This window comes from Gossypium arboreum, chromosome 1 (assembly GCF_025698485.1).
Source record: "Gossypium arboreum isolate Shixiya-1 chromosome 1, ASM2569848v2, whole genome shotgun sequence".
In the NCBI taxonomy this organism is placed as follows: domain Eukaryota; kingdom Viridiplantae; phylum Streptophyta; class Magnoliopsida; order Malvales; family Malvaceae; genus Gossypium; species Gossypium arboreum.
Genome location: NC_069070.1, coordinates 32966136 through 32989255, shown reverse-complemented (window position 1 = coordinate 32989255; position 23120 = coordinate 32966136). Strand labels below are relative to the sequence as shown.

General features: G+C 32.6%; 1 protein-coding gene, 1 long non-coding RNA gene and 1 pseudogene across 2 annotated transcripts; 2 read left to right on the top strand and 1 right to left on the bottom strand.

Moving 5' to 3' along the window:
- Positions 1–723: 723 nt before the first annotated feature.
- LOC128279484 (putative RING-H2 finger protein ATL21B) lies at positions 724–2120 on the bottom strand. Its single transcript, XM_053018435.1, has 2 exons — positions 1298–2120; positions 724–1218 (listed from the first exon to the last, which is right to left on the bottom strand). The coding sequence occupies exons 1-2, from the start codon at positions 1935–1937 to the stop codon at positions 749–751; spliced, it is 1110 nt and encodes a 369-aa protein (XP_052874395.1). The 5' UTR covers positions 1938–2120; the 3' UTR covers positions 724–748.
- Positions 2121–4882: 2762 nt separating this feature from the next.
- On the top strand, positions 4883–6586 carry LOC108468881 (uncharacterized). The gene is made up of 2 exons (XR_001869005.2): positions 4883–5444; positions 5553–6586. It is a non-coding gene; the product is annotated as an uncharacterized LOC108468881 (long non-coding RNA).
- Positions 6587–21974: 15388 nt separating this feature from the next.
- LOC108469480 (uncharacterized) lies at positions 21975–22633 on the top strand (annotated as a pseudogene).
- The last annotated feature ends 487 nt before the right edge of the window (positions 22634–23120 follow it).

Sequence of the window (23120 nt, the reverse complement as noted above, 5' to 3'; positions counted from 1 at the left end):
TCATCATCGAATTTTTTAAAAAAACTATGGTAGGGTTCATGGCAAATGAAGAGTTGAACCTTTAGATAAAGCTAAATTAGCCATCAAGCATGTCAAAGAAAAATAGAATAACTCATCCACCATGTATAATACAGACATATACTGTAACACCTAGAGTTGATCATGGGTCGGGCCGGGTTAGGCCCAAACAAAATTTTAGGCCCGTCTACTAGGCTCGGGCCTGGTCCGGCCCGAAATATGGGCCTAAAAATTTATCCAAGCCCGGCCTAAAATAAAATTGCTAAGTCCGAACCCGGCCCGGCTCGACCCATATTAATTTTTTTTTTGCTTATTTCATTAAATAAAAAATTTTAAAAATATAATAAATCAAATATATTTAAAAACATAAAACAAATATTAAAACAAATAAAATGATACTAAAACAATTTTTAAAATAATACACAAATTGACAATATAATAAAAATGGTTATATTAAAATTTAAAATGATTAAAATAAAATAAAAATATATTAATATATAATTCGGGCCAAGTCGGGCCGAGCCGAAAAAAACTCTTACCGAGGCCGGTCCGTTTTCTAAACGGGCCTCTTTTTTTGCCCAAGCCCATTTTTTGGACCTATATTTTTACTCAATCCCTTTCATTTTTCGGGCGGACCTTTGGGCCGGGCCGCCCAACCCATGATGAGCTCTAATAACACCCCCAAAACAAAATAAAAAAAAACCAAAAATATTTATACAAAATTAATATTTTACAGTGATGGTCTCGATGAAATAGATGATATGGAACGGGTGATTAAATGAGCAGAGTCATGACCTGGTGTACGACGACACACAGGGCAGGCTGCATTTAACTTAAGCCACTCATCAATACAACTAGCATGAAAGTAGTGATTGCAATCAGGTATTGTTCTTATTGTCTCTTTGGCTTGATATTCCGATAAACATATTGAACAAGTATTATCATTAGGCCTTGGAAGCTTCATGTTTTCACCGAGCAATGTAATTGGATAGGCTTCGATACTTGAACCATCGAGACCATTTACAATAATACCAGCTAACTGCGGCTCTGAAGTAAGGCCGGAGATTTCGACATTTGGTTGGTGGCGACGATGATCATAACAATGGACTCTAACGTTGTAATAAATAATACACACCGCAATCAAGGAGATGGGTGTTCCCAGGATGAAAATCACAGCGTATTTGGTACCGTTTGAAAGACCTTGACAAAATATAAATGTTTAAGCATGAAGTTGTACATCTAAATTTAATGAAAATGGTTTTATTTGAAACATACATACCTCCTTTCTCTCTGGAGCATTCACTGCTTGGACAGTAGTTACATGGTACCGTATGGCACAGGGGTTGTTCCCATGTTAACGGAATATCATCAATATAGAATGGCCAACCTGGATCGTGTTGGGGGACTGAAATCTCTGCTAGCTCTAGACATGAACTCACCGGGGTCGACGGATCGTAAAAGTTTTTGGCTATACCCCAAACCAAAAAGTTTATACTACTAAGGCAAGAAATAAATAAAGCTGAAGAATATACGACTGAGATATTTGAATCGGTGGAACAGTTAGAAAATATGTAGGTTCGAGTGTATAGGGGCTGAAACGGAGTGCCGGAGAGATTAAATCCCTGAAGAAGACGTTTGGTGATGCAAGGGTCAGTGAGCTGTAAATAAGGATTGGAATAATTGATGGTGTTGACCATAAAGTCACCGGAAAAAGGGAAACTGATGATGGTTTGGTTTGTGATTGTGCATAAGAGGTTGAAGTTGGGATCACCGCAGCAGTCGGGTTGATTTGTGAGTCGGAAAGGGGAGTCAACTGATACATTGCCGCATGAAACCCTGGGGCAGAATTCACCGTAGGTGAAAAATGGATGAAGAAAGAAGGATAGGAGGAAGACGAAGAAGAAGTTTAAAGGGGTCATTTAAGGAATCAAGAAAAAATCACGTTAATTAGGAAACGAAAGCTAAAGACGGAAAAGATGTGTTCTTTCCTTTGGAAATCAACGCCTAGGAAGAGAGAATTGTTGTTAAGTTGGAGCATAAAAAAAAGTTATACAGATAATCCAATGAATTAGGAGGCCGATGATTTATTGTTTGTTGACTTCGCCCCCAATAGCTAAGTTTTAGATTATATAAGCTTTGTTTATCAAAAAAGAAAAAAATAAGATCCAATTTGTACAGATTAAGAGCTTGAAATGGAAATTCTTACTAATAAAATAATTAATGCAAATGTATCCATTTAATGAATTAAAAATGTAAAAAATTAAGGTAAAAATAATAGATGGTGTGTAATTTAAAAGTAATTGTACAGTAAATCTAAATTAAAATTATTTTGACACATTACATAATGTAAAAATTAAAAAGTTTAGGGGATGAAATGCGAAATTCCCCTGCCTGCCTGCCCGTATCAACTACGCTGCTGTCCCCAATGCTAGTCATTTTTCCTTCGTCTTATATATACTAATATATAAGAATAAATTTCTTTTCATTGTTACTATACTTTCTTAATTTAATCTCTTGCCATTATAATCAAAGGTTATTTGGGATTTAATTTTTAGTTTATCTATACTCTATATGTAAAAGGGCCTTCTTCACGATAAGTGTCCAATTTGATTTTTTCTTATTAAAGATTTGTTTTATCTATTATACCAACACTTTACATAATTTAATTTTTTTACTTTTACAATCACATTAATTAATCCAAATAATTAATATCCTTAATTATTCTAATTAAAAAAGAATTCTCATTCCAATTTATTTATTTTTTTCACCATTATAACATAAACTTTAAATTGTAGATTTGATCCTCTATTATTTTCACATTTGACATTTAGTCTTATATTTTGGTCCTCTAATTTTATAATGACATTAACTAGTCTTAAAAGTTAACATCATTAGTTATTCTAGTTAAAATGATGACATGAACTTTTTTTTTTTAAAAGGCCACCTTTTTAACACATATTTCAACGTTATAAGTTGGAAAGGATATTTCCCAAGGAAAAAATTGCCTCATTATTTTAATCAAAATAATCAAGACTGCTAACTATTTAGACTAACTAATGATATTATAAAAGTACAATAACCAAATTAGGTCAAATTAAAGTATAAATATTAAATCATAAATTTAAACATAATAGAGAAACCATAACCATAATTTCACCTATACTCTGTACAAAAGGCTTTTTACACGTGTCCAACTCCATTCTTTTCTTTTTCTAGTCATACCTGATGGTGGTCAAATTGCAATTTTGATCCCTCTACTATAGTCACGTTTGGTTCTCTAATTTAACAAAACATTAGCTAGTCAAAATCCTTAGTTATTCTAATTAAAATGATGGGATGATTTTTTTAAGTACTTTTCTAACATGTAAAAAAAAAAAAGAAAAAAAAAGTTGTCCTTAACATTTTAATTAGAATAATTAAAAGTATCAACAATTTGAACAATTTGAACTAACTGGAGATATTATAAAAATACAGAAAAAATTTATATCAAATTAAATTATAAATATTAAATCATAAAATTAAACATAATAGAGGGTTATAACCTGAATTTAAGCTGAAACAATTTATATCTACCACAATCTTTTATGATTTGATTTAATAAAAGTTTAATATATATATATATATATATATATATATATATATCAAAATGATTGTTTTAATTAAATATAATTAAGTAATTATCTATTTACACGGAACAAAGTAGAGATAGAAAACTAATTATGAATATGGTGGATCAATTTATACAAAAATATATGTAAATATGATTGTGGGGAATGAAACTTAAAAGGACCTCTTGCATCTAAATATGTATGTATGCATGATAGAAAAGGATGTTTTGATTGCAAAGTTTTGTTATATTTCATGCAAGTAATTTTGAATGATATAACATTTTCACAAAAATTTCACAAAAGTGGCATCATAGTTTGGTTCGTTGATAATATATTAAATATTATAAACAAGTTTGTTCGAATATAAACTCTTCCATATATCATACTAATTTTAAAACTATGCTATACAAGGAATACTTATTTCATTAAATATATATCACATAAATGAATTTAACAATTTTTGTTAGTTCATATTTATAATGTTATATATTTTCTACAAAATGTGTTTTTATATTGAGTACAAACCATTTCTAAGATATATCTTACTATAATTTTAGTATTTAAATTTGGTAATTGAGTCTATTTTGGTATTTGTACTTTTTCCTTTTGTCCACTTTAGTACATAAACATGGCAACTAAGTCTGTTTTAATTTGAACTTAGCAAATGTAAAAGTTTGTTAACATAACAATCATATTGTACCATGTTATCACGTGAAAATTATTTTTTTATTTATTTTCTTTTTTAAATGATAGCATGGTACAATATCAAAATATCACTTCATCAAATCTTGATAGACTCTTAGAGTACAACATTTGTTTTGTTCATGCATGGAGAATTTAGGAACATTTGGAACATTTGATCTATAGGTGGAAAGAATTAGGGGTGAGCGCTTGATCGAATTGAGTCAAAAAAAATTTGAGTTAATCAAGTTGACGAGTACTATTTTATCATTCTAACTCGATTTGAATTTTTTCGAGTCGGTTCGAGTAAAATGAAATTCGAGTTGAATCAAGTCAAGTCGAGCCTAGTGAAATTATTCGAATAAACTTTGATTGTTTTGTAGGTATGTTTTTGATGTTGTCGAAACTACTGAAAATCTGTTGCCAATAAACTTCAATTTTCACCTGACTGCAAAGTCATATTGACGAACTTTGAGAATTTATTGAAGCTCACAAGCCCTTTAAAGCATTTCCTATCTCTTATAACAACAATAACTAATATATATATATATATAGTGTAAAAGAAAGATGTTCTGTATTTGGACGCAAAAGTTCTATTAAACTATTTACGGGTTTAGGGGATGTTTTGAGAATTACTAGACTACCAAGAAATGATTTTCCAGTTATAGGAAATGAACAAAATGTAAATTTTCTTTTTTACAACAAAAACAAACTGATATTCATTAAAAGCACATGCCTCAAAATGGTTGAAACAAAGTCAAATCATTAGATAAAAGAAAAGACAGACCGGCATAAACAACCAATCTGTAAACAAAGCACATAGAAAATAGCAAAACCACCTTAAGCCAGATACAAATTGTCACTCACCTTCCTTCAGTGTATATCCACAGTAAAGCCGAAAAACAGAAGAAAATTAAAAGCCTTGAAACCCAGCCATGGAGATTCTTTGAACCTTCTCCATTTTCAAAGCATTCTAAAAAAAAACTTAGCAATTTTGAAACCATACTGTCCAATCTTCATCCACCATCTTTTGCACCGATTCTAGAGCTCCATCAACCCAAAAGCAAGGTGTTTGGCGTTGCCGTCCTTCCAATGCCAGCGTATGGACGCCCTATTAATCGCTCGAGGAACAAAAAGGTAAGAGACTTTCTCAAAATAACTTTTAAGGATATGGATACTGTGAGTAATCAGTTTGAGAATAGATTTATCCTCTCCTGTTGACTTGAGTTTTTTGATGATCGACAGAGAATCCCCTTCGCCGAAAGCCCATATCAAACGCAAAAAACAAAGCCCTTTTACATATCCCAGCCTCAGCGACAAAAACATCAACAACGTTCTCTAAAGGATAAGTACATGCCCCTAAAATTTTACCTTCAGAATTTCGAGCTAAGACTGCTGCAATGGAAGTTCTAGAGACTCTTTGAAACGCAGCGTCAAAATTTAGCTTAATAGTACTAGTATTTGGGGGTCGCCATAGCTCCTTTAACATGGGTCTAGAAAAAACCTAGAGATTCCCTTAGCTTAAGATAATTTCTTGACTATAGCCTTGAACAAAACCTAGAAGTTCCTATAATGAGAACTTAACACCTTTATGTATTAGTTTATATCTTTAATACCATAAAGCCCATAAAGAAATAACTAGAATTTGTTTGTTACTTTCATCTGCTGCATAAAAAGTGTTAACAAACCGAGTTTTGAAATTCGAGGTACTCCCAACTGGAGATAGCGTAATGTGAAGAGAAGCCCATAGTTGCTGTGAAATGCCACATGACCACATCAAGTGGTCAGAGTCTTCCGGAGCTTCCTTACAAAGTGGACAGGCTACATCAACATTTAATTTTCTTTGGAAAAGATTACAGAAATGAGGCACAAGATTATTGAATAGCCTCCACATATGTATTTTAATTTTAGTTGGAATGTGCATAGTCCAAAATGTTTTGTAGAAATCCTTGTAATTATCTGCAGTAGGGAGGTTATAATTATTGCTCTGTAATTGTTCTGTAACTCAAACTCAATACCCACTTTTTACGGAGTACTCCCCAATAGCCTCGTAATTCCAAACTAGCAAATCAGCCGATCTAGAGCCAGAAAGCGGAATGGAAAAGATACGATTCGCTTGATCATCATCAACAATTCCACTGATAGACTCCTTATTCTAGGTATTTGTCTCCGCATCAATTAACTGGTTCACTATAGTCCAAGAAGGATTTATGTTCTGTATTGATAATCTGTTATTCCCTATACCAGGCAGCCATGGATCATTCCACATGTTAACAATATGCCAAATAATCCCTTTTGCAATAAATTCCAAGCGCTACAAATACTCCTCCATGTAAACGATGGGTAAGAACCAACCTTAGTTGATAAGATATCTATAAAAGGATAATAACGAATTTTTTAAAACCTTAGATAAAAGGTAATTGGGCTGGGAAAAAAAGATGCCAAACTTGTTTTGCTAATAATTCTTTATTAAACAAAAACAGAGCCCAAAATCCCAGCCCACCAACACATTTTGGCTTACACAATGCACTCCAACTACTCCAGTATATGCCTTTAGCAGACTTATTATTAGACCATCAGAATTTATTCATAATACCCTCTAACTTGAGACATAAAATTTTTAGCAAAGCAAAGCATTGCATAACATATACTGTTATAGCTTGTAGAACCAACTTAATGAAAACCTCCTTTCCCCCTATCAAAAGATAGCACAAACTCCACTCATCAATTTTATTTCTGAATCAGACAACAAAATTAGCAAAAGCCCACCTCTTTTTACTTCCAACCATCATTGGTAATCCCAAATACTTCTCAGGGTTTGAAGCTACACGAACACCCAATATATTGGTTATGATCTCCCTGTCATTAGAATCCACACTACCACCAAAGTAGATAAGAGATTTATCGAAATTCACCCGTTGCTTTGAAGCTAGCTCATACTTCTGAATAATGTTTCGAACCATATTAGCTCTCTCACTCGAGGTATCCCTAAACAGGATGCAGTCATCTGCGAAAAAAATGGTTTATCGTGAGTCTTTCCCTTCCAATAGGAGCACCCCTCATCAAGTCCTTTTGTTTGGCTTCATAGAGCAGTGTAGAGAAACCCTCTGCACAAATTAAAAAAAAAGATAAGGGTTGAGTGGATCGTCTTATCTTAAACCTTTCAAAGGTGAGAACCACTCACTAGTAGTCCCATTGAGTCCCACAGTATAAGAGACAGAACAAACACAAATCATAATGAGAACGACTCAATCAATATGAAAACCCAACTGAATCATCATTTCAGCCAAAAATCCCACTCAACACGATCATATGCTTTACTCATATCGAGTTTAAGCGCAAAATTCCCTTTTCTACTTTTCTTCTTCATTTTAAGGGAGTGTAAGACCTCATAAGCAATTAACACATTATCTGAAATATGTCTGCCTAGGATAAAAGCCCATTGAGCTTCATTAATACAACTTCCCAAAATTGCACTCATACATTCCACTAAGACTTTCGCAATAATCTTGTAAAGTACGTTGCAAAGGCTTATAGGACAAAATTGAGAAAAAAATTTGGTTTCTCAACTTTAGGAATCGAAACAATGTGAGTTTTATTAATTTATCCCATTTCAATTTCACTGTTCAAGACAATAAACAATAACTAGAAATATCAGGTCCAATAATATGCCAATACCTTTGAAAGAAAATTGCTGGAAAACCATCAATTCCAGGAACCCTCAGGGGTGACATCGATTTGACAGCATGTTCGATATCCTCCTTAGTGAACTGTTTAAGCAACTCGTCATTCATACTCGTAGTGATCGATTTCTCCACTAAGCCAAACAACCGTTCATCAGCACCTGTTTTAGAGGCCGAAAATAAATTACCAAAATAATTCAATTCAAGCTGCAACATCTCCTCGATCGTTGAGAACCAGCTTCTATCATCCCCTTCCAATCCAATTATCCGTCCATGATTCTGGCAATGAATAGCAACTTTATGAAAATAACTTGTATTTTGATCTTAATTTTTCAACCAGTTGACGCGGGCTTGTTGCTCCCCAAATCTCCTATTGATCAGCCTCCAAATTAAGACCTAGCTGGATTTCGTAATTTCGTCTAGGACCTCATCAGTTGATCCCATTTATAATGATCATGTAACCATTCTTCTAAATCCAAACGAGTTTTCTTATTCTCCCTATTTATGGATCGACTCCATTGTTGAAACTGCTGTCCCACTTTCACAAGCTTATCTGGAACGCTTCCTGATAAAACAACCCAATTCCTTTTTACCTCTTCCTCAAAAGAATTTTCTAGACACCATTTGGCCCTGAAACGAAATAGTTTGGCCCCAATTTGATGATTAGTCCTTCGCATACTAGTTGTATCCAAAAAGATCGAACAATGATCCAAAAAAGTATGGCTCAAATGCTTTACTTGGTAATTTGGAAAAGGATTCATCCAAGCCAAAGATGCAACCCTTCGATCAAGTCTCTCCCTCATATTTGTTGACAAGAATCTTCCTCGCTCCCACATAAACCACCTACCAATTGAGCCTGCATTCATCCAACGTGTTTCAAAAATCATTCCTCTAACGTTCGAATCTAAGATGGCCACCCTTTTTTTCAAAATAATTCATGATCTCATTAAAATCCCCTATCACAATCCAAAGGATTGTTTGATCATGTCCCAACTAGCCAAGTAACTCCCAAGACCTGTGTCTACTCCTTTCATTTGGATTCCCATAGAATCCTGTTAGCCGCCAAACGTCACTACATTCATTGTCATGGACCTCAACATCAATATGAAAATAAGAATAACTTGTGTATAAAGTATTTTGGTGTTAACGAGTGCCTAAGACCTATGAAAAGTGGAATTCGTCTGGCTTGGCTAAAAAAATTTATGGGCATTAGGATGAAAATTTTATTCTTGAAGGGCAGGAACTTAACCACTATATTCGGGAAATTGTGCTTTACATCATAGAGTCTATCGTACTCCCTTCTAGTGCTGATGTGGTGGCTCTATTTTATCTAATTTTTTTTTGGAACATTGATCAAATTAGAAGTTATGCATAGGGTGCTGTCATGCTAGCAACTCTGAATCGCAGGTTGGAGAACCAAAAATTAAAGGGACGAGATCTTTTTGGAAATTTTCATTTTGTTACAGTGAGAATAGAAGTTATATTTATAGTTTCATTTTTTAGTAGATTTCTTTTTATTTCATGTGGATTAACATTTTATTTTTCTTTTTTGTAGGTTCTTATATTGGAGGACATACCGTGGGTTGCATCTCGGTTGCTCCATCCCACCATTGAATAAATAAATGCAATTGTCATAACTGAAAATAAGAAAAATTGCCCCAAGGACTTCCCTTTGCTGGCTGGATGGCATGAAAGGCTGATTACGTGATCCAAGAAGCATATAAATTACTACATGGTTTTTGAATTTGATGAGTATTTTAGAAAGTTATGGCCAGCTAGAGTAAGTGAAGTCATTTTATTCTTTCTAATGATTTAATTTTAACTCTTTCAAATGTCTTTCTTATTTTTTTTAGTATTTTATATTTCAATGTTTCAAACAGGTTGATCGGACCTCATATGCTAAACTACTAGGAAATTTCTTACCTTCTCCACATAATGGTCAAGTTCCCTCCGAACATGCTTTGACATCACTTATATCTATGGAGAAGGTAATTCTTTATAACATTCTTGTCTCGGAGCAAAAGCAATTACATGTGTATCATCATTTTCAATCCAATATGAGTTATATCTCTTCTATTCGCAAGAAACATGGTAAATGTAAAAAAAAAAGTCTTGGGGAAGATAGAAGAGAGATTGGACCTTGGTACATGAAAATTTCATGCCAGTCTGTGTGATCGTTGGCGGTGTTTGTATATTGCAGGTAATCCTAAACTTGTGTTTCCCCTCCCCCCCGAATGACCCTATTTTTTCTTACTTATTGCTTCCTTTGTATTCTAAATTGTTTTTGGAATTTCATAGATGAAGAAAAGAGGGGTTTCAAAATCAAAAGGAAGATCTAGCAACTCCACACAAGAGCATGATGGGGAAATAGGTAAGTTGATTTTTCTTCTTTACATAAATTTAACATGAGGATTATGTCTAAATGAAAGACATGGTGACTCTCATTATAACTTTCTCTCTCCTTTTGGTAATGTTTATTAGATATTTTTCGAACCAAATTCACTATCTAATATTACTTATTAGATTTAAGTTATTAGATTTAAGTTATTTAAATTTCTGTAGAGAACTTAGATCAGCTTTGGGATATGGAGCATGATCAATTAGGGCATGATAACCTAATGCAGCAACATGATCACTAGTTGGGGCATGATGACCCCATAAAGCAGTAACAATAACAACAACATATGGATCATGATGATTTGTTGGGGCATAATGACCCCATGAAACAAGAGCAGCTGATGGGAAAAATAGCAGCTCCAACACAAGAGTATGATGGGTAAATAGGTAAGTTGATTTTTCATCTTTACATAACCTGAACATGGGGATTGTGTCTAAATGAGAGACATGGGGACTCCCATTACAACTTGTTCTATCATTTTGATAATGTTTGTTAGATATTTTCCAAACCAAATTCACTAACTAATATAACTTATTAGATTTAAGTTATTTAAATTTCTGTAGAGAACTTAAATTAGCTCTTGGATATGGAGGATGATCAGTTAGAGAATGATAACCCAATGCAACAACAAGATCACCAGTTGGGGCATGATGACCCCATGAACCAGTGACAACAACAACAGATGGATAATGATGATCCGTTGGGGCATGATGACCCCATGAAGTAGGAGCAGTTGATGAAAGAGATAGTAGCTGTAATATCCTGAATTAGGGCTTAATCGGAATAGTGGTTTCGTGACCACAAATTCGAGATAGAAATAATAATTTTATAATTATTTTGATGATTATGATATGATTGCATGATTGTGTGAAAATTTCGTGATGAAATTCTATGCCTAAAGTGCTTAAATTGAAAGTAGGGACTAAATCGAATAAGTTGCAAAACTTGCATTCTAGAAATTTTTAGTATGAAATTGTTTTGAAATATTAATGAGGAGGTCTTAAATAGCAATTTGACCAATTTTAAGTTCATGGAAAAAATTAGGACATGGAAGGAATTTTTGGAAAGTTTAGTAGTAAGGGTATTTTGGTCATTTAGTTATTAAAATGAATTAAAAACAAAATTAAAAGCCAATTTTTGTCCATCTTCCTCATTAGGCCGAAATTTCAAGGGTTCTCCATAGCTAGGGTTTGTTTCAAGCTTCCAAGCTCCATAGTAAGTGATTCCAAGCCCCGTTTTTAATGTTCTTTACGTTTTTGGAATCTCGGTAGCTCGATTAAGCTTATGTTTGCAATAATTCAACCTAGGGTTTATATTTGGAAAAATACCCATAGGTGAAATTTGTGTATTTTGATGTTTTATGATAGAATATGGGGTTTTAAATTATGTTAGACAACTTGTGCTACTCGGTTTTGAGTGAAAACGAGTAAAAGGGCTTAATCGACAAAAATACCTAATAGTCACAAGTATATGTTAGAGAGAGAATTTGATGTTGCCATAGAAGGGAAAAGTGATCAGCATGTTATAAAACATAAGAATAAGGAATAAAGTTTAATTCCCGAGCCTAGGGGCAAAAGTGTAATTATGCAAAAGTTTAAGGGCAAAAGTGTAATTTTTCCAAAGTTCGTATTAAATGCTGTTTTGATAAATGTATGTATTAAATAAGATTAATTTGGTATTATAGATCAAGAAAAACGAGATTCAAGTCGTGATCGAGGAAAAGAAAAGATTGTGGACTAAATTGCAAAATCTTTATATTTTGGTACCAAGGTAAGTTCATGTGTAAATAATGTAGCATAAATGTTATTTTAAGTTATTAATGTTAATTATATGATATGCTGATTTTTAATCGTGAAATATTATGCTTTGTGGTTAATGTTGAGTAATATGCAAATTATGTTTACTACTTGATAAATATGAATTGCTACCGAGTATCGGTTAGATATTCCATGGAAGACAACAAATGTGAGATCGAGGAAAAGCCCGTTTGAACCTTAGGAATAGATTAGGATACAAGTGACATGTCACTAGGATGGTTGAGCATCCGAACTCGTTGAGTTGAGTCCGAGTTCACTTATGGATGCGAATGTCCGAACTCGTTGAGTTGAGTCCGAGTTCGTGAAATGTAACTAGGCATCCGAACTCGTTGAGTTGAGTCCGAGTTCACTTATGGATGCGAACGCCGAGCTCGTTGAGTTGAGTCCGAGTTCACTTATGGGCGGGTTACATGGTAGCTTGATTACATATGAGGCACTTATGTGCAAATTATCCGTATCCGAGTTGTATTTCGATGTGTTCAACGGGTGAAATTTCTAGTGAAATGGAAGAACACTTAAGATGCAAGCGACGTTTTGGTAAGTGTTTTGAAATAGACACTTTGGACAGGTATGTTCTTAACCCTCGGGTTGAAAATAGATACAACAACGATAAGGTGGTAAGATGATGAATGATGTTTAGAAATGTGATATATGTTTTGGTGATACCATGCTAAAGTTGTTTGGTATATTTGTATTGTTATGTTACTTTTATTTACATATGGACTTACTAAGCATTTATGCTTACTCCTCCTCTTTATTTACTGTAGTTTTGAACAAGCCAGCTCGGGAATCGGACGGGTCGAAGGTTCGATCACATTATCCAAAGGACTTTCATCCGGGTAAATGGCTTGTAAAACTTAAGTATGGCATGTATAGCAATATACTTATTTTGTGTAAATAATTTTATGATATGGCCATGTTTGGTTGAGAAAATGTTTGATATTGATAAGTCATGGTGATGGCTAATTCAGATCATGTTTGATATTATGGAAGTTTAATAGGTTATCTAGTTCATAAAATTCATGGAAAGATGAAACTTGCCTTAAAATGAATATTGCTGCAGCAATGATATGAATTTGAAAAATCACTAAAATAGTATAAATAGAACTAAATGATGAGTAAGTTATGAAATTGAAGCTTAATGAGTCTATTTTCATATGGATTGAACAAAACAGGAATATAAATTATATTTTATGAGATATTTAAACTTTTGCGAAACAGGGCCAGACTGATTTCTGAATCCCTATTCTGACTTTAAAAATTCATAATAAATTTTACTAAAATAATTATAAGTTTTTATTTATATGTACAGATTCCTTATTATGTGTAGTTTTAATAGAAAGAAACCTCATAGTCATTGAAATTTTTATAGAGATATATCTGATTCGTAATACACAGAGGTCGAGCGATGAACCTGAAACAGGGATACTTTAATTAATAAACTGTACTAATTGGCCCAATAAAAAAATCTAGAAAAAAATTAGTAAATAGATATATGAGTCTAGATTCAGGAGAAATTTACAGATCTTGATTTCGAGTTTCTTAACTCGAGATATATTTTTCTTGTAACTATGACGCGAGTAGCTAGAAAGCTGTGAATGTAGAAACAAATGATTTAAAGTTCTTAAATTGATAAATTATGTTCGGTAACCCCTCAAGCTTGACTCCGGTGATGGTCTCGGGCGTGGGGGCGTTGCAGTAGCTCCAACACAAGAGCATGATGGGGAAATAGGTAAGTTGATTTTTCTTCTTTACATAACCTTAACATGGGGATTGTGTCTAAATGAGAGACATGAGGACTCTCATTACAACTTGCTTTCTCATTTTGATAATGTTCGTTAGATATTTTCCAAACCAAATTAATTATCTAATATTACTTATTAGATTTAAGTTATTTAAATTTTTGTAGAGAACTTAGATCAACTCTTGGATATAAAGGATGATCAGTTGGGGCATGATAACCTCATGCAACAGCAAGATCATTAATTGAGGCATGATGACCTCACAAGGAAACAACAACAGTAGATGGATCATGATGATTTGTAAGGGCATGATGACCTCATGGAGTAGGATCAGCTAATTGTTAACTCCCAGAGCATCCTACATTTATGCTGCCTATATGAGTAAGTATACAATAAATGTACTTAGGGGAATAAGAAACCTAAGCAATAGACTCATCTCTGTAAAGAATTAGATTTGGAAAATATTTTGCCCGGTGGCGTAAAAAGACCATTGTGAACTCCACCATTTATTTTCAATTCTAAATTCAGAAGGGACAATATTATTTCTAGGCTTCATCTTAAAAGAGTGAAGGTAACAAATCGACACATTTTTTTTTTAAGAGTGTGCATGATAAGTTAATACATGTTGGAAAATATGGCTGACTTTGTTTTGTTTATGGCAGCAGTAGGGGCAACAACAGAATGAGTTAGGTATGTACTACACCCGTGCCCATGCAATTTTTTCTCATTTGCATGTCCTTATTACAGTGATGAATGTTTTCTTTCTTGCAGGCTAAGGCAATTCTACTGCACTTGTCCCGAAGTATTTTTTTTTTTGCACATTTTTTTTGTTATTTTAAGAATATGTGTAACACCCTTTACATGACCTGATCGTTAAGTTCGGGTATCGAATGCCACAACTATTCGGATAAAGTAACACATTCTTATTTCGAATTCAATTTATACTTAGACAACTTAAACCTTCAAAATCTTTTTGACATTTATACACACATCTTTTTAGTTTTAATTTCTTATAACCTGACACATTTAATGACTCAACAGTTATTTACAATTTACTATTCAACTTCTTCAACTTCAACCTTGAGGCATTGCCTTGGAGGGTGCCTCTCTATATACATGAACAACTACTACGCCCCATGTAATTTCGATAAAGTCTAGCTTAGTCCCTCTTTATTTTTCCAAGTTATTACATATCCTACATTCAAACATCAATTTATTAAGCTCAGAAGAACTTAGTGAGATCTGTATATGAAATTCATTTACGACTGCATAAATCTTTAAGAAAATGAGATTTCTAGTTAAGAATTAAATTCCCTAAATTTCATAACAGAATTCGCGAACTTGGTTGGCAAGGCCCATGCCTTATGCTCTTTGAATCGTTGTTAGCAGACATAAACCTTGGTTTGGTCATAACTAGGTTCTCTCATGGGTCTCATCCCATTTACCTTTGTTTCACATCATTGATACTTGTATTCATTACTTTTGATTGACGACACTTGACGTTTTTCCCAAATAATTCCTAGAACTACTGGTTCTTATAGAATACAATCTCTTTCTAGTATCCCCTATTTTCTTAGAGAGCTAGTGCCTACAATGTAACCCCATGGTACCTGCTCTTTTAGCCCATTATTTTAAGATGCCTCGCTAGACATGTGGTTCCCAATGTACAATCTCCTCTTCAGGTATTTCATGAAGGTATCTACCTTAAGTAGATCCACAAGATCTTTGTTGTGTTTCATGGTCATGATGGACTTCTGCTTCTCGCTATTTTCTGGTGAACTTTATTCATTATTTCGCCTAGAGCTAACCCTCCTTCCATGATAAGTGTTGTTGTTTTACCCATTAGGATCTATTCTATTGCGCTCCATTCCTTAATTGCTTAACACCTAAGGGATATGCAACTTATCTGGTGGACTCTTATTGGTAAATACCCCATTTACCATCTCGTCTAAGGAGTCACTTCTCCTTTTACACATGGCTGAGTTATGACGCTCACTAGGCTCCAACCATCATTGCCCTTGATGTATCTTCTAGTTGCCCCATTTGACCCGTGTCTCAAATGTGCCAAGTCCTTTTTGTCAAGTGACTGGGCATTCAAATCATTACGCGCCTTCTTCCTTATATCTTGGTGGGTTTCCTGGTTTTCCAAATTGCGGACTTCACATGCTACCCTTACAGAGCTAAGGCCTTACACATGTAACTGTTGGAAATAATCCGATTTGAAAACGGTTTTCTTACACAACGAAAAATTAAAATTTTGAAAGCCAACCCGGTTTGTGATATTTAAAGCACTAACCTTAATTGAATTCCTACTAGTGTTTTTAGATAAGCGGATCCTTGATTTTTTTTACTTTCAACCAGATGATCTTTTCTGCTATTCTCGTACCACGAATTGTTTTAAGTGTGGGTTCGAACCAATTGAATTAAAACACATAACTAGAAAAAATTTTCCTTTTGGGGTGAAAACATAAATTCTCTTTTTTATAATAGAAACCGATAACATTGTTATTCTAAAAAATATATTTATAAGTTGAGAATAAATTCTCTTTACTTTTCGGCAGAATAACAATCTCTCAAAAGTTGTGTTAATATCTCTAGCGGTGGCATATATTTATATGAAGAGAAGGTAGAACCCTAGTAAAGTTGTAGAGATTTATTTTAAATATAAAAATAACATTCTATTTAGAGTAGAAGACGGGTGAACAATTCACCCCTGCATTTCTACTGGGGTTGCCGTCACTTCATGTTTTCTCTTTTTTGCCTAAGTCAACAACTTGATTTATAGAATAGTTATGATTCAAAATATCAATATCAATCGCATAATAATACTCAAATTCATGCTTATAATCTTTTAATTTCATTTTACTCAATTTCCCTGAACTTTTACTTTTTATTCAATTTAGTTTCTTAAACCGAAAAAAAGTATAACTTTTACAATTGAGCTTTGTTTTTCATTCCAATTTCAATTATGTCCTTTTACAGTCCTCATAAATCCAATTTTACATAAATTTGATATCACTTTTAAAAAATTCACAATTTAGTCTTAAATGCAAAATTAACAAAATTTACTTTATTAAATAGTCCTTAAACATTTCATAACTTCCAAATCTACCAATTTTTATAAAAAGAATCTAAGATTCGTTAACGGTTAATTTTAAAATCTTTAACAATTTTAAAATTAGAGATACAAGTTAGTTGGACCAAATTGCAACTATCTCAAAACCATAAAAAATACAATAAACGAATTAAAAATGACTTACCAAACAAAAATGGAAGCTTGGTCGAACTTAAGAATTCAAACATGGTTGTTCGTGGGTTTCTCTTTTGAGTAAAATCAGTGGAAGATTGAAAGTGATAAAGATGATCACTTTAAATTATGTTATATTATATTTTATTAATATTAAAACATTATTTAATATATAAATTTCCCTTAAAGCAAACATCCATCATCCACTATCATTAAAGAGTGGTCAATTGTCACTTTGATCCTCAAATATTTACATTTTTAAGCCATATAACTAATAATAATCTAAAGTATTGACTTTTATGATTTTTTCAACTTAGTCATTGTACCTAAATTAGCCATTTAATCACTAAAATTTTTGGAGCAAAATCTAATACACCTATATAACAACTTTGTAAATATTTTAATGAAAATATTTACGGACTCAATTTATGAAAACGAGGTCCTGATACCTTATTTTTTAAAATTATTTAACTTTAGGGATAAACCACTTATACTTAACTAATTATCCAATTAAAATTCAGTATATCATAATACTTGACCCGTAAATATTAAATAATAATATTTATAGACTCACTCGTTGAAATTGTGGTCCCGAAGCCACTATTTCTGACACCACTGAAAAATGGGCTATTACAAATGGATTCGATATGAGAATGGAATAATGATACAAATAAATGATTGAAATTGAATTGAAATTGAATGTATTGTTATTAAATAGATAGAAATGTATGATATGTTACATTGATTTTTATAAGTGATTGTTCATAGATTTGTATTTAAATGCGAATGTGCATAATCCCAGTTTTGATACATGAATGTTAATGATGTTGGTTGAAAACTAGGTGTTACATGGAATTTGTTATACATGGTGTTATTAATGTTCAATTTACTTGAATCATGAAAGTACCATTGAGCTTTATCGCTCAGCGTATAATTTGTTATTCTATGTGTAGGAATAGGTGAACCATGAAAGTTCCTTTTGTTTCGATAAATGATATGTACCTAGGTTTTGATTCAATTTTGCACAATAGGTGATCATGTTGAATTTAAAGCTAGATATGGTAAATTTTGTTATGGCCACATGGTTGGTTTATACAATTGAAATTGGTTAAGAGTTGAATTAAATTAGATGTTGCATGACTTGTGACATATATGTGTATTTCTATCAAATAGCTAAATGGTTAGAATTACGGAACTTGGCATATGTGTTTAGGTTGAAATGGTGAATTTTGTATAATGCATATGAATATAAGATGTTAAAGTTTAGAAATATGCATATTTTAAAGGTATCCTTGCTAATTAAATTGAAACATAAGTTTGATTGTTTAGGTGTTGAAAAATTGTTACCATTTGGACCATTTGAAAATAGGTGGTCACATCGTGACATCGGGTCCTTAAAGTCACGACAGAGATCAAATCAGTGAATTGCATCATGATGAGGAACGCCTAAAGTCATGACGTCAACCCGATAGTTTACAAACTTTAGAATCTGGTCTTTATTTTATCTCGAGTCATCTTAAGATCTTTCGTAAACTCATATAAATCCTAAAAATGATTGTATAGTATATTTGAAAGGAGTAATATAGTTATTAACATGTACTCATGGTTAAATTAAATTATAACTGAGTGTAGATGCTCTGACGATGAATGTGGCATCTCATAGCTTAGACATAGCAATTTGATCGGATAGGAGGTGTTACAGTTACTATCATATTAATTGGATTGAGAAAATCGAATCTTTTTCATCATTTTGACAAACAATTGGTCTGCATTTGTTTTAAGTGATTTGCAACGGAATTTGATTTCCTCTTTAGCAACATTATCTAATTAATTGCCTTTCAAATTCGAAAATTCAAAAATCCTCCTTGTAATTATTTTGATTCGAATACATAATTCAAAATGGCAATGAAAACTTAAATGAAAAGTTAATACATTTTTACAATAGAAAATTAAAGGCAAAATTATATAAGCTCAGAATGATAAGCACACAAAATATTTGAGTGAATGAGGAAGAAAAACTAATGTTGATTTAGAAAGATGAGAAGGAAAAGTGTAGACTTTGGGCGAAGGAAGGTGTGAAAATATATTAAATTTTAACAATTTTTAATATATATTTGTTATGAATATATTATTAAATGGATATCCATCATGATCAATATAAAGTTTTGGTGCTTTAAATTCTAATAGTTATTAGAATTAGATCTCTACTTCTTTTATACTTCTTATGCCTATAAATAGACTCTGATGAAGCATTGTAAATCATCCCTTTGATTAATAAAGTACATTCCCTATTGCTTTCATATTTTCTTTGTTTTTTATTCTCCCCATCTCTCTTTATTTTATAACACGTTATCAGCACGATGATCCTCTATTTTTTTTTCTTTTAAAATCTTTCGAAGTTGTCCCCCAAATCCATTTCCTCTTTCATTTTAAACTTTCACCCTTACAACTTCATTTCCAGGATGTTGAAAGGTTCAATCTCATAATGGATCATGGTGATGAAGATGATGTTAAAGATCTTTAGGTATATTTTACTGTATTTTATTTATTATATCATGTTTATTATAATTGGAGACTAATCATAACAACATGAATAGATAGATTTAAATTTAAAATCCATGCATGTTTGTGATGGTGATTATGAAGTAAAGAATCTATTGGGACGTTTATATGTTCGTCCTAGTAAATTTATTACATTCCTCGAAGTGAATGTAAATATAAAGAAAATAAACGATATACTTATGGACCACTAAAAGTGGGAACATAGTAATAAATAAGAGAACAATGAGAGTTTTCAAGATAACTTTTCAAAGGGTAAAAATAACTTTTGTTATCAATGGGGTATGAAAAGATTATTGGCTAGATATGTGGCATGAAAAGATTATTGGCTAGATATGTGGCGTATGGCCATAGTCTTTGAGAAAGATATGAAAATGTAGTAATGAATTCTATCATTGCAGATAAAAAATATTTAACTTATTTGGTATTGAAACAAACAAATATTATTCCAATATTTGATAGTACAAAATTAGTTGAAAGTTCCAGGAGAGCTAATATATCACTATCTAAAAAGTACAAAATTTGTGATGGTTAATGTATTACTTTTAAAAGTTATTTGTAATGGATCTCATATTAAAAACATTATATTTCATATGAATAAAAAAAGGGGATTGGGTTATTAATTTATTTTATTTTATAATCTTTGTGATATTCTTTTGTCATCATCCCTATTAAACGGTTGAAAGCAAAATATTTGACTGTGAAAGATCTGCTTATGAGCGATAAAATATGATAATTCTATCTAAAGCTTATTATGGTTGGATGCACCTAAAGTTGCAAGTTTTTTTAAAAACTGTGAGTATAACTCTACAATAGTCAGAATAAGTTCTCAATTAAAATTACGTGGTAAAATATTACTGATGAGAAGTTGCAAGAGAGCAAACTTATGTATGAAAAGTCATTGGTTATGTACCTGTTGTACACCTAGAAAATAAGATCCACTCTCAAAGTTTTCTATGAATAGATTTTTGGGCATTTGAAGATTTTGGCATATTCCCTCAGCCAATGTTGCATATAATTATTTAGAAATTATATTTATTGACTTGGTGGCATTATAGACTTCACATTGATTTAGACATTTCCAGTAGTAAAGGTCACAATAGTACTTATATGTGGATGCAAATTAAAATGAATGATAATAAAATTATCAATTTGTTGCAATTTAGTGCAATTGAAACATATGTTAAAGTAAACCAGAAGTTTACTAATACAAATGTGTTTACTACTTGGCGTGTCCAGTTAGACCATCCTGGATCGTATATGATGTGAAAATTGATTGAGAATTCATATGGACATCAATTAAAGAACCAGAAGATTCTTTAATTTAAAAGAATTCTCATATGTTGCTTGTTCTCAATGAAAATTGATTATTAGAAACTTACTAGCTAAAGTTGAGATTTAATGTCTTGCATTTCTGAAACAAATATGGGTCCATTCATCGGCCATGTAGATAGTTTTGATATTATATGATTTTGATAGATACATCTACAAAACAATCACATAAGTGTTATCAATTTGCAACCTGTTGTTTGCAAGATTGCTTGTTTAAATTATTAATTTTAGATTATGTAATTAAAACAAGGCATAATTGAAAAAAAAAAAAAACCCTCAACGTTTTAGGGCTTTTGGTTTTGTGCCCTTGACCTTTCTATTTTTTGATTTACACCCTCAACATTACGATTTTTTAAGAAATCGGCCTAATTTTAACTGTCAACGTGAGTTGACCATTAATCAAATTGTAGGTCAACATAATAGCCCATGTGGCATGCCACATAAGCAGACGATGTCATAGATGACGTCATCTATTTAGCAAAATTTTTTCTTTCATTTTCTCTCTTGCCAAACACATGGTTGCTGCCATTTTTTTCTCTCATTTTCTCTCTTGCCAAACATTATTTTTCTTCTTCAAAACATATGGTTGGCTCATTTCATCTACAATAATCTTTATTACCATGATTATAATCATGCTTTTGTGAAATTTTTGTAAACCCACACCACACTTTCAACTTAAAATCATTGTTTTTTTTTCCCACTATCGGCTGGCATTTTTTTCTCTCTTGCCAAACACCATTTTTCTTAACAAAAAGACCTCTACGAGATTTACCATGGATAAAAAATTGGTACTATTAACCAATCCTATACGATTTGTCTATTATTTACTCATTCATTACAAAAATCGGGCATTAATTTGGATTTGTTAATGTGTGTGTTTTGACAAATAAGAAGGTCTTCATACCATGATGTGATAAGGGTGATTGAGATACAAAAATACCTAGACATATCTGGAGTTCAAACATATGTTATCAATAGTGCTAAGGTTGTTTTCATCAATGAAAAGCCACAGCCAAGGCCTAAAAAGGGTATCATCAACATCTATGAAGTTTGTGAGCGTTGCCTTATCGACAACTTCAGATTTTGCTTTCTCAGTTGCAAGGTAACAAAACAAAAAAACCCACCACTCTTCTCTCTTTCACTTTCAAATTAAATTTTCTTGGCAAGTCAATGGTGTTATTTGGCAACTGAGAAAACTTTTGGGGGTAAGTGAAGTTCCCAAATTTTGTACATTATGTTTGACTTTTGCAATGAGTTTATTGGGTCAATTCGAAAGTTTTGAATGTTATCTGAACATTGTAGGTAGTTGACACTTCAAAGGATTTCTAGAAGAAGAATAGCCAAATGGGAATGTCATCAGATTCAGAGGATTCATACAATAGTAGCAGCAACCATCAAAATTACCTCAAGAACAGAAACAACAACAACAAAGTCCAAAGCTTTAGCCTATCAACACCCCCACCAACATTGGTTAATTATCGAATTGCTAAACGAGGAAAGGGGATTCCACATAGAGCCCCAATGGAAGGTCTAATCATAGAATATTAAGCCATACTATTTAACTATTATTGGCCACATATACAAAGGTAATTATCTTTGTAACACCCTAAACCCGTATCCATCACCAAAATAGGGTTATTGAGTATTACCGGACTTATAAATCAATCAATCAAACATTTCATGAACATTTCTCAATCAATTCAAAAACCATTAATAGACATTCATATGGTCTCTAATATGAGCCCTCAAGGCCCAAACTAATCATTAAAGTTAGTTTGTGGCTAAACTAGGTACTCAAGAAATTTTTCGAAAAACATATAAAATTTTCAAAGAAATAGGGGACACACGCCCGTGTGGCCAGGCTGTGTGTCTCACACAGCCAAATGAAATGCCCGTGTCCCAGGTTGTGTGGGCGCTCGAAATGAGGCATACAGTCATGTCTCAGCCCGTGTCCTTACCGGTGTAACTCTCTAACTTGGGTCATACAGCCAGCCCAACGCTTGTGCGTTAGGCCGTGTGGACAATTAAAATTTTG

Bases quoted from the DNA above. Each gene is read 5' to 3' on its own strand.
- LOC128279484 (XM_053018435.1), bottom strand. From the start codon at position 1,937: ATGACCCCTTTAAACTTCTTCTTCGTCTTCCTCCTATCCTTCTTTCTT. The intron at 1,219-1,297 runs GTATGTATGTTT...TATTTTGTCAAG, and splicing joins ATGCTCCAGAGAGAAAGGAG to GTCTTTCAAACGGTACCAAA.